The sequence below is a fragment of the Myodes glareolus genome, chromosome 3 (assembly GCF_982192425.1).
Source record: "Myodes glareolus chromosome 3, mMyoGla1.1, whole genome shotgun sequence".
Lineage (NCBI taxonomy): Eukaryota > Metazoa > Chordata > Mammalia > Rodentia > Cricetidae > Myodes > Myodes glareolus.
Window position 1 is genome coordinate 127,906,483 of NC_142028.1, and position 13,851 is coordinate 127,920,333.

Consider the following 13,851-nt stretch of genomic DNA (forward strand, 5'->3'; position numbering starts at 1 on the left):
TGTAAAAATGTATTGCTGTGATTGACCAATAAAGTTGAATGACCAATAGCTAGGCAGGAGGTATGGGCAGGACTTCTGGGCACAAAGAGAGGAAGTAGGAGGAGAGAATCAAGGTGCACAGAGACACCAATGAGACTTGGAGGGAGTCAGACATACAGAATGAAAGAAAGATAAAGTCATGAGGTAAACGTAGTTGAACAGAAACAAATTAAGTTGTAAGAGCTAGGGGGACAAGCCTAAACTAAAGGCCCAGCTTTCATAATTAGTAAGACGTCTCCATGCCATTATTTGGGAGCTGGTTGGTGGCTCAAAGAAAATTCCAGCTTTTCCATGCATCACTGGGCACAGCACCACATACTTAGCACATATCCTACCATGTCCTCACATGACCCATGAATCTGTATGGTGGGCACTGCAGTACACAGAGCTCTCATTCCATGAGTCAGAGGTCCTAGGTGTGCTCCCCATCACAGACACAGAGATGAGTGCTCCCCATCACAGGCACCAGAGATGAGTGCTCCCCACCACAGGCACCAGAGATGAGTGCTCCCCATCACAGGAACCACAGAGATGAGTGCTCCCTATCACAGGCACCACAGAGATGAGTGCTCCCCATCACAGGCACTACAGAGATGAGTGCTCCCTATCACAGGCACCACAGAGATGAGTGCTCCCTATCACAGGCACCACAGAGATGAGTGCTCCCTATCACAGGCACCACAGAGATGAGTGCTCCCTATCACAGGCACCACAGAGAGGAGGAGTTCCCACTGTTCTGTCCACCACATCCCACACCCATAAGGTTGTCACGCTGCGTCCTCCTCTAACAGCAAAGGACACTGAGACAGTGAGGCCAAAGACCTGGTTGCTGAGCAGCAGCTGAGTGGGAAACGCAGACCTCTGGCTAGCAGGAGGCCTGAGGGCACAGGGCCTCCACTGTGTGGGCCATTGGCTCAGCGAAGGCTGCCCACATTTCTCTGGCCTGCCTGCCAGAGGCCTCCCTGACTGGATCTGCACACAGTTACTCTTCACAGGACATCCTGGTAAGGGCAGTAATGGCTCCTGGGCTTAAGAGTATTAACATATCCTCATCAGCGAGAATAAGCATGTACCCTCTCGTCCATTCACAGATGCTGGAGGAAGTTTGGTCCTCGGCTTTGGGGAGCAAATGCTGAGGGGCGGAGGTCAGGCAAGGCTCCCCACCAAATATCTTCTCATGCTCAGGTGTCCTTCATGCTATCCTCGAGATGTGGGCACCTTCTAGCTTCCTCACGTGAGGTGGGGTCATATGACTAGTTTGACCTGACAGCTGTAAATGAACTCTACACCTCTTCCTTCCGGCTCTAACAGTCAGTGCCTGCTTGAGTTCACCTGCTATCCTCTGCCATCGGGCCATCTGTGCTAACCTGGCAGGGGTCAGACACAGCCCATGTAGACTCCTCGGATCAGAGATCAGGGGAGGAGGGAGGTGGCCCTGGAACTGGCTTTGAACGACAGGCTGGGCTTAGGAAATAAAGGGAGGTAATCCCAGAAGGTGGCGCGGGAAGAGCAGACAGGATGAATATTGTAACAAGAGGTCTGGGATGATCAGAGGCCAAAAACATAGGCACAATGGAGGACCCCAGTGCTGGGGCCACGTTCTGGAGATGGTAGGAATCTCAAGGTTTGAGAAGGACAACATAGTATCTGGGTTATATTCGCTATGGTTTCCTTGTAGCCAGCTGAGCAGGGTATATCAGGCGGAGAGACACAAAAGTGTGGCTGTTCATGGGATATGGTGGTGATGCACACGGTGATGTGGAAGAACAGGGGGAAAGATCAGGAGGCCGAGGCGAGCAGCTAAGGAGAAAAGGCCCTGGAAACAGGGCTTCCCCGTGAGAACCTGCAGCTGCAGACAGTACGTAAGCCAGGAAGATGAAGGGGTCTAGGAGTCGGACTGAGAAGGGCAGATGACAATGGTGGAGCATGCCTGTGAGCACTCTGGGCATGGCAACCATGGGGGAAGTAAGGATGGAGACAGACATTGGGGCCAGACTAGGGAGCGGGGCCTTGTCTCACTATCCCTGGGATTCAAAGCTGTGGCTCATTGAGAGTTGTTAAACCAACAATATGTTTTGTTTGGCAGATTTGAAAAGTCAATCTGGGAGCCAATGTTGAAAGCCAAAAGAATTCACACCAATATGTTCACATGTTGGGCACAGGATCTGTGCAGAGATCTGGCAGGGTTGAGCCGGGGTCCCTCTTGAAGTGACTCTCAAGAAGCTGTCAAGCATTGTGGTGTAGGAACAACTGCCCTCTGTATCTAGGGCAGTTGGACACAAGCCCCATCTCGTGTCCTGCAGGCTCTCTCTACATATGCTAAGTCAGCCAGTCCTTACTGCCTTAGAGCAGGCTATTACCAGACTCTTCCAAGTGTGGGAAGACACTTACCTGTCACTCATAAAAAGTTCACCAGGGCCAGTACTTGTCCCAAAGTTCCCAGTCAAGGCAGGGACAAGGCAGACAGGACATGCATTCAGGATACCAAGCAAGCAGTAAGAATTTATACTTGTCCCCCACCAGGAGCTTGTGGGCCTCAAGGTGTGATGGGGGCCAGCAGACATTCTCAGTATCTGACCTCAACAAAGGCTCTACAGAAGCATGGGGTCTTGTCACATCAGAAAATGAACTCTCCAGGCTAGAACTCAATAGGCAAAGGCAACTCTCAGCAAGACACCGAAAGTTCTCTCTCAGAGAGATGCCAGCCTTTCTGGCCACACACTTCCGCCCTCCTCCTGGTCCTCACTCAGGCACTCACCGAGGGTCTGCTGGTTGCGGACACCACCAATCACCACGCAGATCTCGGCAGGCACATCACCAGTTCCGTCCTTGCCAGCGGCTTTCTTCTCCTCCTTGGCCTCGCCCTGCCAGACGACCTCCTGGATGTAGTCGTCTGGTAGTTCTGTTTTCACCTTCACCTCCGTCATCGTGCCCTGCTCAGCACTCAGCGAGGCCTCAGCAGGCACTGTCTCCGGGCCCTCCACCTTGGCGTTCTTCTGACTGCGCTTCAAGCGCTCCCTGGGCAAAAGAGAGAGGCCGTTCAGAGGGAATCTGCAACAGGAGCCCCACCAGTCCTTAGCACCAGACAGTCTTACAACACAGCTCTGTACTGAATGTAAACGGAGGCTCCTTGGTCGCCCTGCCAGCTCCATTTTATGTCTGAATAAGTGGAGGTCTATAGACTTCCGGGAGTACCCAGGTGACTCCTGCCATTTGTACAAGCTATGGGTCCTCATAAGTGCAGGGTCTGGTTCAGGCAGCCTGGGCCAGTGCCTGAGACTCTATTTCTAACAAGTCCCAGGCCAAGCTGGGATCTGGTCTGCCAACAGCACTCTGAGCAGCGTAACCAGCATGCCAAGCATCTCACGCTGTTTCTGTTCCTTGGCAGCAGGACCTCAGATCACATCCAAGCTCTCCTCTACTCCCACTTTAGCTGGGAAAACACCAGCCTCAGGAGGCTCTTGTGGTGAGGGTGTCAGAGAGCCAACGGTTTGGCACAGGGCTGCTCTCCAAACATTCGAGAACATCCTCAAGGAACTGAGGTCAGATGGAACTGGCCGGGAAGCTGAGTGCATTCTGTAGCCGGAACAGAGCCATGACCTGCCGAGGTCTTAAAGGCAGGTGCCGGCGAACACACGCAGCCAAAGCTCTGGTACCCACACCCGGGTCACCCTTTCCACATTATTCTCCATGGACTCCCAATCCTTTCAGTAAGAGAACTATCCTCACGACTTCCATTTGGGAGGTGAGTAAGTCAAAGTAGGCACAGGATGAAAATCAAATCTCATTCCAGGCCTAGGGATACTGCCTTGCTACGCCTGGTCCTTTCTTCTGCTCAGAGAAACCTAGACACAAGGCATGTTCGGGCCTGGCCACATGACAAGCTATGTGGAGCACAGTGAAGACATGACGACCTGGGAGGCAGGACTGCGACGCAATCCCAGATCCGCCTGGACCATGCTGTGCGGACCTGTAGGAGCCTGGCTCTCTGGGTCTCAGCAGCTACAGAGTTGAGTTGCAATGGTTTCATTGCACAAGTTGATTCTCCAGGTGCAGCTGTTCCCAGGGGGGCAAAAGGTGGATGCTGAGCAAAGACAGAATTCTTGAGGGCCTGCATACTAGAGAGGCACAGAGAGAGGTAACTAGGGAGTTACTCTGGACCAAACTGTGCCCCCACACATTCACACATTAATATCCAAACCCCAAATGTGGCCCTTTCTGGAGCCGGGTGACTGCGAAGTAATTAGGGTTCAACAAGAGCCCCGTGGTGGAGCCTCGTGAGGGTGCTAGTAACTTCAAAAAAGTATTCTTGGACCAGCAGGAAGGCTTAGTCAGTAAAGATGTTTGTCATCAAGTCTGATGACCCGAGTTTCATCTCTGTGACTTACATAGTGGAGGCAGAGAACTCTTCGACCTCCACACACTTTATAATATGGCCCCCTTCCAACACCAAGATAAATAAGTTTACAAAAGTTATTCCCTCCAATGGAGGACAAACTGGTTGTCTGCAAGTTTGGTAGTGCACCCTCCCTGGAGCCTAAGCCATCGGACCCCTGACTTGGCCTCAAGTCCCTAGCCTGAAGGAATACTGGGCCTGATTAACCACCCAGGCAGCCGCTTCCACCATCCACGAAAAGCAGGGAGGGGCAGCTGCTACTTCCCTGCTGGCCACCGCACCCTGAAGCCTGGCTCTGCCATCGGCAAGCACAGCTAACAGGTTTGCCACGTGAGCACACAGAAAACGCGTGGCAGAGTACTTGGGCCTGTTACTACATCATGGTGAAGCTGTCTGCCAGGAGACCGCACCAGAGCTGAACTCATGCTGGCTCTTGCACTTCACGAGCGTTGGCTGAATAAACTTCTGTTCTCTAGGAACTGCTCAGCCCCAAGTGTTTCATTGCAGCAACAGAAGAGGCACATGGACGGTGGGGAATCCAACCCACGAGTCTCCAAACCCCAACTCCACCACTGCTGAGAACCAGGAGCGAGAACCCGAGCTGTTTGCGAGACAGAAATGAACATACTGGCTACTGGAAGGCAGCCATGAGCCACCTTCAGGTAGGAAGGGAGCTGTCGAAGGCCTAGCCAAGGCCTGATCTCTCCAAGGTTTGCTGAACTCAGAAATAGGACAAAAAGGAACACTACCATCTCCCCCCAGCTTGCCCCACCATCTTCTTGCTTCACCCCCCACCCCACCCCCGTCACCACAGACTCCACGTCCTCACTAGCTGCAGGCCACCCTGTAGAACTCTAATCTGCTTTCTCAACACTGTGCAACGCTGGTCAAAAAGCTCAGAGCCTTCCTTTCCATGTCTCTTACGTGAGGATCCTTGCTGGACACAAGGATGCGTGGGGACATGCAGAAGCCTAAAGTAGATGCCCATACAAATTTCAAATCGTAGTTATCACCATGACGACACTGGCTTATGATGTCATTTTCCCACCATGCAGCCCTCCCAGCACGACTGAGCCACAATGCCTCACAGAAGTCATTTCCTTCCCACAGGTGACTCTCACAGCATTTGGGCATGCTTATGAATTCTCTTTGGCACAGCTGTCCCCTTTCTGACTTCACTGCCCAGCCTCTCATCACCGCCTTATTCTATTATCTTCATAGCCCTGGCTGCTATCTGAAAGTGTCTTGTCCATTAATATCTCATCTAATTGTACACCCCCTAAGAGTTGTTGGTATAATACTGTATCTCCAGCATACAGCAGGCATACAGTAGGTGCTCCATAAATGCTCTACTGTAACACCATATCTCCAGCATACAGGAGGCATACAGTAGATGCTCCATAAATACTCTACTGTAACACTGTATCTCCAGCATACAGCAGGCATATAGTAGATGCTCCATAAATGCTCTACTGTAACATCATATCTCCAGCATACAGGAGGCATACAGTAGATGCTCCATAAATGCTCTACTGTAACATCATATCTCCAGCATACAGGAGGCATACAGTAGATGCTCCATAAATGCTCTACTGTAACACTGTATCTCCAGTATACAGGAGGCATACAGTAGATGCTCCATAAATGCTCTACTGTAACACTGTATCTCCAGCATACTGCAGACATACAGCAAATGCTTCATCAATCCTCTACTGCAGCACTGCATCTCTAGCATATGGCAGGTGTACAGTAGATGCTCCATAAATGCTGTACATGCTTAATGACAAAGCCATACCTCCTGGATAAACAGGCACTGGGACTTCTGGGACAGCAGATGGATCCGTGCCTACGGTAGCCATACCCACCTGCATCAGGCCTGGGTGGAGTATACTACAGGGAGACACAGGGCAAGGCGCCAACTGAGGACCTAAGGCCACATCTGCTGACCCCTGGAACCTCCAGTAGGGACACCAGGGTTCCAGAGTGAGGAACGACTTCCTCCCAAGGACAGCAAGGACAGGTAGACCCACCCCACCCCACAGCCCCCTCCCTGCCCCCACCACATTCTAAATCAGTAAGCCTTGCTCTGGAAACCCAGCTGATGCAGCCTATGGATGGGGTCACAGGAACCACTTCCTGGCATGGCACAGAGCCACCGGCTCCCCTTCCATAAAGGCTCCTGGTGCTAAGGACACAGGCAGCTCCCATCTCTTCCCCAACTTCTGCACCGAGATTTACAAGCCCAAACCTCTCTTTTCCTCAGCTGCTCCGCATTTAATTAGGTGTCCTAATAACAACGGCATCACACAAGTACTTAGATCACTTTGAATTAGTGGTGCAGTTCCTTCCAACTTCTTAAAATTTTTTTCATATATCATTTTTTAAAATAGAGCTCATTATTTTAATTATATCCATTTAAATGTACAGTGGAGCCCTTGAATATTCTCAGCACGAATCATTAGGTATATTAGTGGAAAAGCACTCAGAATCTATCTACATGCTGACACTCCATAATCTATTCTATTTGTGTCGCTGTAAAATAGATTTATATATAGATAACTACAAAATAGTTGCTCAAGATATGCTGTGAATTTTATATTTAACCTAGTCACACTTCAACATAAAATCCAAAGACGGGCACTAGAAAGGTATTTCTCAGTAAGTACCTGTTATCCCTGATCATTTCTTACTGCAAGTGCAGACGCCTGGAGAGAGGTCAGACCAAACGAGTCCCCTGTCCGAGCAGGTGCTGAAAGCTCCTGCCCGTCTCTTGGGCAACGTGTCTTCAAGTGTGTTCCTCAAGGTTGCAAAGGCTCACAGGTACCCAGGAGGCTGGGATGGGGAGGACAGCACCCCGTTTCCTCAATTTTTAATAGCCACAGCTTTGTTTTGTTGCCTGACGTACAGATATTCGAGTTTCTGCTTTGTAGTGGGGTGACTGGAGCGTGCTGGGGGGTGCTAGCAAGACGCTAACAGTCAGTCTTCTAGCTCCCTCTCCGCTTTCCTTTTCCTTCAGGGTCTCTCGCTGAACCCAGAGCTCATGGAACCATTAGCCGCCTGGCTCTCCAGTTGGCTCTGCGGGGGCTCCAGGCCTGCCACCACACCCATCTGACTTTGTGTGAGTGCCTGAGACGTGAACCCCGGTCCTTGTGCCGTATGGGAGGCATTTTATCCACTGAGCCATCTCCGCAACCCTGATGTGAGCTTCTTTAAAAAACAAAACCCTCCAGATGTTTGCAGACGTAAGTATGTTGGAAGTGAACTCACCCTATAGCCAGCAGACATAAGTATGTTGGAAGTGAACTCACCCTATAGCCAGCAGCAAATGTTGCTAAGAGCACAGGTAAGGCCCCAGAGAAATGGAGGAAGCTATGTGACATCCAGGTAGACGTGGCCATAAATCAAGGAACAATGACACTTGCTGGAAGCAGGAGGAAACATTATCCTCCTAAGGCCTCTAGCGTTGAGTGCTAATCTGCTGGTCCACTCATTTCTGACTTCCAACTCAAGATTTTTAAGGAATAAACCTCTGTTGTTCTAAGCTACCCAATTTGAGGTGCAACAAGCCCTTTGTCTCTTTAAGGGGCATATCCCCCTACTATATGCTTGAAGCTGGGACTGTGTTGACGCTTTTCCTATGTTCCCTACAGTTTTACCTCAGAGCACCAAAGGCACTTGTCCTTCCACTGTGCCTGTACTAGGGGCTCCTTTGCGTTTTGAAAACATTATTAAGTGGCATTGGGGCCACTTAAACACAAGCTGAGACAGAGGAGATGCTCACGGAGATGCACACTAGTGAGAAGGAGCGGGCAGTATATACGATGTGGGTACACTGGAGTCCTGAGCACACTTCACAGTACCGTGGAGAACGGTGAATCACTGAAAAACTTGGAGGCTACCTGGAATTTTTTTATTTAATATTTTTTGGTTATAGTTCTAAAGCCGCAGAAAGTGAGAGTGTGAGCAGGGAAGGCTACTGTAACTTGTTTGGTAGGCCACAGGATACAAACACTGGAGGGAGGGAATTCCAAAGCAACGGCGCTAAGCAGTGTAGTCTATGATTCACCCTTCTCCCCAATTCTTGTCTTGTTCCTGGCTTATTGTCCTAGGCCTTGTAGCCAGTCTCCTGCGCCCAAAGGCACAGCAAAGCCCCAGAAACAGTCTGCCTCCCTGGACTCTAACCTGGAAGTTCAAGAGCATATACCACCCATCCACCTGAGATTCCAAGTCCCGCTGCCAGCTAGGGAGCCCATAGCACAGAAGAGGGCCCAGTCCAGGACAGGCTTAGCACACAGGTGAACCAAGGACATGCCCAAAGTCAGAAAACTTTTAATGATAATGAACTTAGTGTAAAAACAACTCTGGTTTCTACTTTTCTCCAGTTAGCACAAACCTCACAGCCTAAGATAACGCCATCAAGTGGACCAGAAGCCAAAGGCATGCAATCTCTAGGCATGCTGGAGGACAGGTCCTAATGACCCGGGGTGCCTGAGCCAGACAATGTTGTTCCTAGGCACAATTTCTTCACCACTCCACCATAAACACTACCTTATGAAGTTCCACACAGTCTCAGGAAATGGAGATTCAGCTCCCTGGACTTGAACCCTGATGTTGCTCACCCCCTTGGGCTGATCTGGCAAACCTTTTTGCCTTTGGAGATGGGGGTCTCACTATGCTGCCTAAGCCAGTCTCACACTTCTGAGGTCAGCTGATCCTTGAGCCTCAACCTTCTGAGTGGCTGGGGCCATGAGCATAATGACACCAAGTCTGGCTTCTGGAACTCAGCTTCTCTATCTGAGAGTATAGAGCACACACAGAGGTGAACCCCGTATGCTCAGGTGTGTGTCTCTCACTATAAGACGGGAAGCAGTGTGTTCACCTGCACCCCAGACTCAGCCTATTTCTTCCAAAGGAGCCATTTACCCTATTGCTCATCCATTTAAATCAGCGTCAATGGTGAGGGGCGACAACCCTCCTTGAAGCATGCCAACAGTGCCTTGCCTACTCCCTCCAGAATAAAAGCTTCACTATGACTCAAGCTGTGTCTAACCATTCTCTCCAAAACGTACATGTGTGGGCTTGGGAAATGAACTGAAACACACTACATGCCTTCAGGGGCCATATGACCCTGCAGAGGCCGACCTCAGATCAAGTCCACCGTTCCTCACAAAGCTGCCCTCCTGCTGATGACCGAGTCAGATTGCTTCCTGGAGGGAGGGGTACCAAAAACCCTGTCTTGGCAAGGCTTCCTCAGTCTACTGAGCCGTTGTCTCTACTGCCGCCAGGAGCTGCGATTCTGAGGCCCCCCCCGAGACCAACTACCCCGTACCACTCTCCACCCGCTGAGCTTTCTATCTCCACCCACTGATGGTGCAGCCCCCTCCTCCCAGCGCTTCCCACCCTGGCACTGAACTCCCCTGCGCCCTCCCCCACCTTCTGGCTACCCTAGTGTATTTTGTGAACCCGCATCTCCCTGCACCTTTGTATGCTAGCACACCCCAGGAGCAGCGGTGCAGTCCCTCTGTGCCCATCTACATGTACCCTGCTAGTGAGCTCATGTACACTCAGACTTCTGTTTGATTATTTAAGACAAAATTTTACTATGAAGCCCAAGCTGGCCTTAGACTCATGAACCTACCTCAGCCTCCACCTATATGCGTGGCCATGTCTGTCTCCCACTTTCAGACTTAAATATGAACTATATGATCATAAAACTCAGACTGATTCCTCCAGCTTGGGACTGCTCCACAGTCTGACTTATGTAAGTATCTCCTCGACTCCTACTATATAACTAATAACTGTCTCAAAAGTAACAGACTGTAGGCTGAGCAGTCGCTGGTGCCTCACAAGCCAATGCTCTTGCCATGACACCGATGTGTGACAATCCTGTAACTGCAGGCCTCCCCCTCATCCTGACTAACGACAGAGATGCCTCCCTCCAGCACCTCACGCCTCGACTCCAGACTCCTCCCAACCAACACGCTCACCAGCAAATCCCCCCTTACAACCTCAGCCACCCCTCCACTTGGAGCCACACTCCCACCCAGGCACTAATATCCACAAGCAGGTTCTCTCCTCTGCTCTGCTCTGAGATCTCCAGACAGAATGACGCTGCCACATACAGTCCAGGCTTTTATCACTTCTGGGCTCAAAACTCCTTTTTTCCCCTCCTGAGTATTTTCCCAGCCAACATTTTCTATGATCTCTTTGTTTCTCCAGCTAGAATGTGAGCTACAAGAAGACAGGACTTGGTCTCATTGGTCCACTGTCCTCAGAACAGTGGTGGCACACCAATGGCAGCACCCACAGCCCTTTCCATGGGCAACCCATTCCATCACCACTGATGCACTTGGCTTCTGGAACATTCAGAACAACATGGAGGGTGTCTCTGGCATGCTGCCCTCTCTGTGCTATGGCAGGAGATGGTCCAGGAGGCCAATTTGCTTACCTTTGCTCTTCCAGATGAAGTATCATTCTCCCTAGGGTCTAAAATGTGACTGTGGATACCTGTAATAGACGCATACTCTTCAGACTGTGGGGTGGTTTGAAAGAAAATGGCCTCTAAAGGGAGTGGCACTAATGTATGGCTTTGTTGGAGTAGGTATGGCCTTGCTGGAGGAAGTCATTGTGGGGTGTGCTGTGAGGTTTCCTAAGCTCAGGATACCACCCAATGTCACAGTCAACATTGTAGACTGTAAGATGTAGAACTCACAGCTACTTTACCAGCACTATGTCTGCCCACACTCCCAGCAGCCATGCTCTCTACCATGATGATAATGGATTAAATCTCTGAAACTGCAAGCAAATCCCCTCAATTAAATATTTTCCTTATAGAGTGGTCATGGTCATGGTGTCTCTTCACAGCAACAGAAACCCTAAGACACCATGGCAAACACTCCTGAGCGAGGATTAGGCCCTGGAGTCTGCACGCTTACTCCATTCTAACAACCTGCTCCAAGCCCTCACCTGCACCTATGGTTTCCATGCAACTCTGAAAGACATCCAGAGGCCACAGCTCTACTCACTTCTGTGTCTGGGCCCTGGCGGGGAGCAGGCAAGGTCTGTTGAGAGAATGACAGAGCAAAAAAGACCAGATGTCAGCACGTCAGTGCACACGGCAGAGGGCAGCTGGTGATGCTCTGGTGAGAAGGGCACACAGCGGGGAGTGGCAAGGAAGCAATGCTCCAGGATGCGGTATCCAGGCGGGGCACTTTATGCTGGACAGTTGCTCCCACCATCCCTAGATGGCCCCTTATCAAGCAGGCAGTTCCTATATTACAGGTGAGAAGGCCGGGACAGTAATACCAATGGGACTTTTGCAGGGTCTCTGAGCTCCCTATTGACAGAAAGAAGATTATGCCAGGGTCTGCTTGCCTCCAAAGCTGAGGCTTTTAACTATCTGGACAGGTTCAGTTTTCACTTCTCAAAAGAAAAGAGAATATTAAAACAGTTGTTGACTGAATTAACAGACGTGGAAGTAGCATCAGGGACTCCAAGAAATCGGGAGTACCAATCCAAGACCGAGACACTGAAGTGGGCGGGCCCTCTCCTCCATGGAGAAAATTACCAGGGCTTAGTACCCACTGTCAACCTCTAATTCTTCCTAATGCTGCTCAGGTAGCTGCTTGCTACAATGTATGTCCTTTGTAGGACATACGAACCTATGTATACGAACCTATATAACACAGCCAAACGACAAACTTCTGACTGGGAGGGAGCCAAGGACTCTGGAGTGAGAGCTCAGGCTGGAGAGACAAGGGACTGGCCTGGAACCTGTACTTACTATTCTGCCTAAGTCTCCAATCCTTGCTCCATTATCTGTCCCTCAATAACCCTCCAAATTGTCTATGCTTCCATTCCTGTCGTGTATCACTGATATATTTTAATAAATAGTCAAGAAGAAAAGATTAAATTAATAGATTGAAACTATTAACCTATTAAACAACTTTTAACATTCTAGAAACTGAAAATAACCTACAATGCATAAATACATCATTACTTTGAGATAATTCTTAGGCACTTAATTTTCTTCAATGCACAGTGTCAGTCAGCCACAACACTGACTAATATTGCTGCTCAGAGAGACAATGTTAAGATTTAAATATTAAGAGAAAATTCCCTGGTTAATTGAAAACTAAAGCAGGAAAAAAGAAATAGTCTCAGGCAACCCCATCAAATCCCAAATGTCAAGATTCAGCTATTAAGGTGTTCTGCTTAACCTGGGAGCTCACATCATGGGCACTTGGGCACATGGGAGGTTGGTCCTTTGCCGGTGGGCCTGGCAGTACAGTAATCCTGAACTGTCCTGCACGTGCCCCGTTCCTTGCTCTCACACGTACTGACACTGCAGCTCCAGCCACTAGCTCCCACACAACCTCCAAACAGGTATCTGGGAGTCATGGAGGGGTCTGTGTCCAAAGTCCTACACAGCCCTGCTCATGACACGTATAGACAGATCCCAAAGGTCTCAGAACCAGAATTAACATTGCTTCTGCCCACGATCTTATTTCCTGACTAGCCTATAGGTTAACAACTCCCCTTTTCCTCCCTCCATGGCCCCCATTTCTTCCTAGGATTGACAGAAGGAGAAGTTCCTCACAGGACGGTTGCTCTTCCTCCTTTTGGTCCTGTGCTATCAGACGTTCTGTAGTCCTTCTCTCTGGTGAGTTTCCCCCTCGATCCCCAGTCAGACCTTAAAACTAGGGGTGATACACATCTGTTGTACCCAGCCATCTCTGAGTGCAGCACTCTCCAGGGGGCACCCAGCTCAAGCAAGTAGCCCTCAGATCAACAACGGACTCTGCCCTGTGTGTGTGTGTGTGTGTGTGTACGTGTGTGTGCACGCACACGTGTGTGTATGTGCGTGTGCACACGTGTGTGTGTGTGCGTGTGTGTGTGTGTGTGTGTGTGTTATCCTTCTCATAACTCCCTAGGCTGTGCAGTCTAGCAGCCCATCACAGGGCATTTATACTGTACTACTTATGAATAACCCAGGGGCAATTAAAAGTATATGGAAGGATGTTCAGAGGTTACAGGCAAATATAACACATTTTCAAGTGGGATCTGAGCATCACAGGACTCAGTATCCTTGGGGAGGGTGGGTGGGAATCCTGGACCTCCCTGATCCCACACAGACATTTGTCCATATCAGGGACCCATCAAGTCTTCATTTTCCCTAGTCCCCACGAGCAGACAAAAGGTGACATTTGCTCAGACTAGGAAAAGGATGGCCAGCCTTTCAGCCCATCAGCCCAGTCGGATGCTTTCTACGTAAAGGGAACAGGGGAATTTTCAGCCCCAGTGAAAACAAAATGAGTTGTGGACATGGTTGCTCTCCAGGCAGCAGCAAAGATGAGGCAGAGACTATGAGAAACAGACTGGAGGAACCAGAAGGTAGCTATGGAGTGGGAGGACCT

General features: G+C 50.0%; 1 protein-coding gene across 4 annotated transcripts in view; it reads right to left on the bottom strand.

Moving 5' to 3' along the window:
- Positions 1-13,851, bottom strand: part of Znf618 (zinc finger protein 618) — a 170,620-nt gene that overhangs the window by 60,308 nt on the left and 96,461 nt on the right. For all 4 annotated transcript variants that reach the window (XM_087904968.1, XM_087904967.1, XM_087904966.1 and 1 more), the window contains exon 3: positions 2,798-3,057. In XM_087904968.1, coding sequence (XP_087761094.1) covers positions 2,798-3,057 — 260 coding nt within the window. The remainder of the gene's footprint in view (positions 1-2,797; positions 3,058-13,851) is intronic.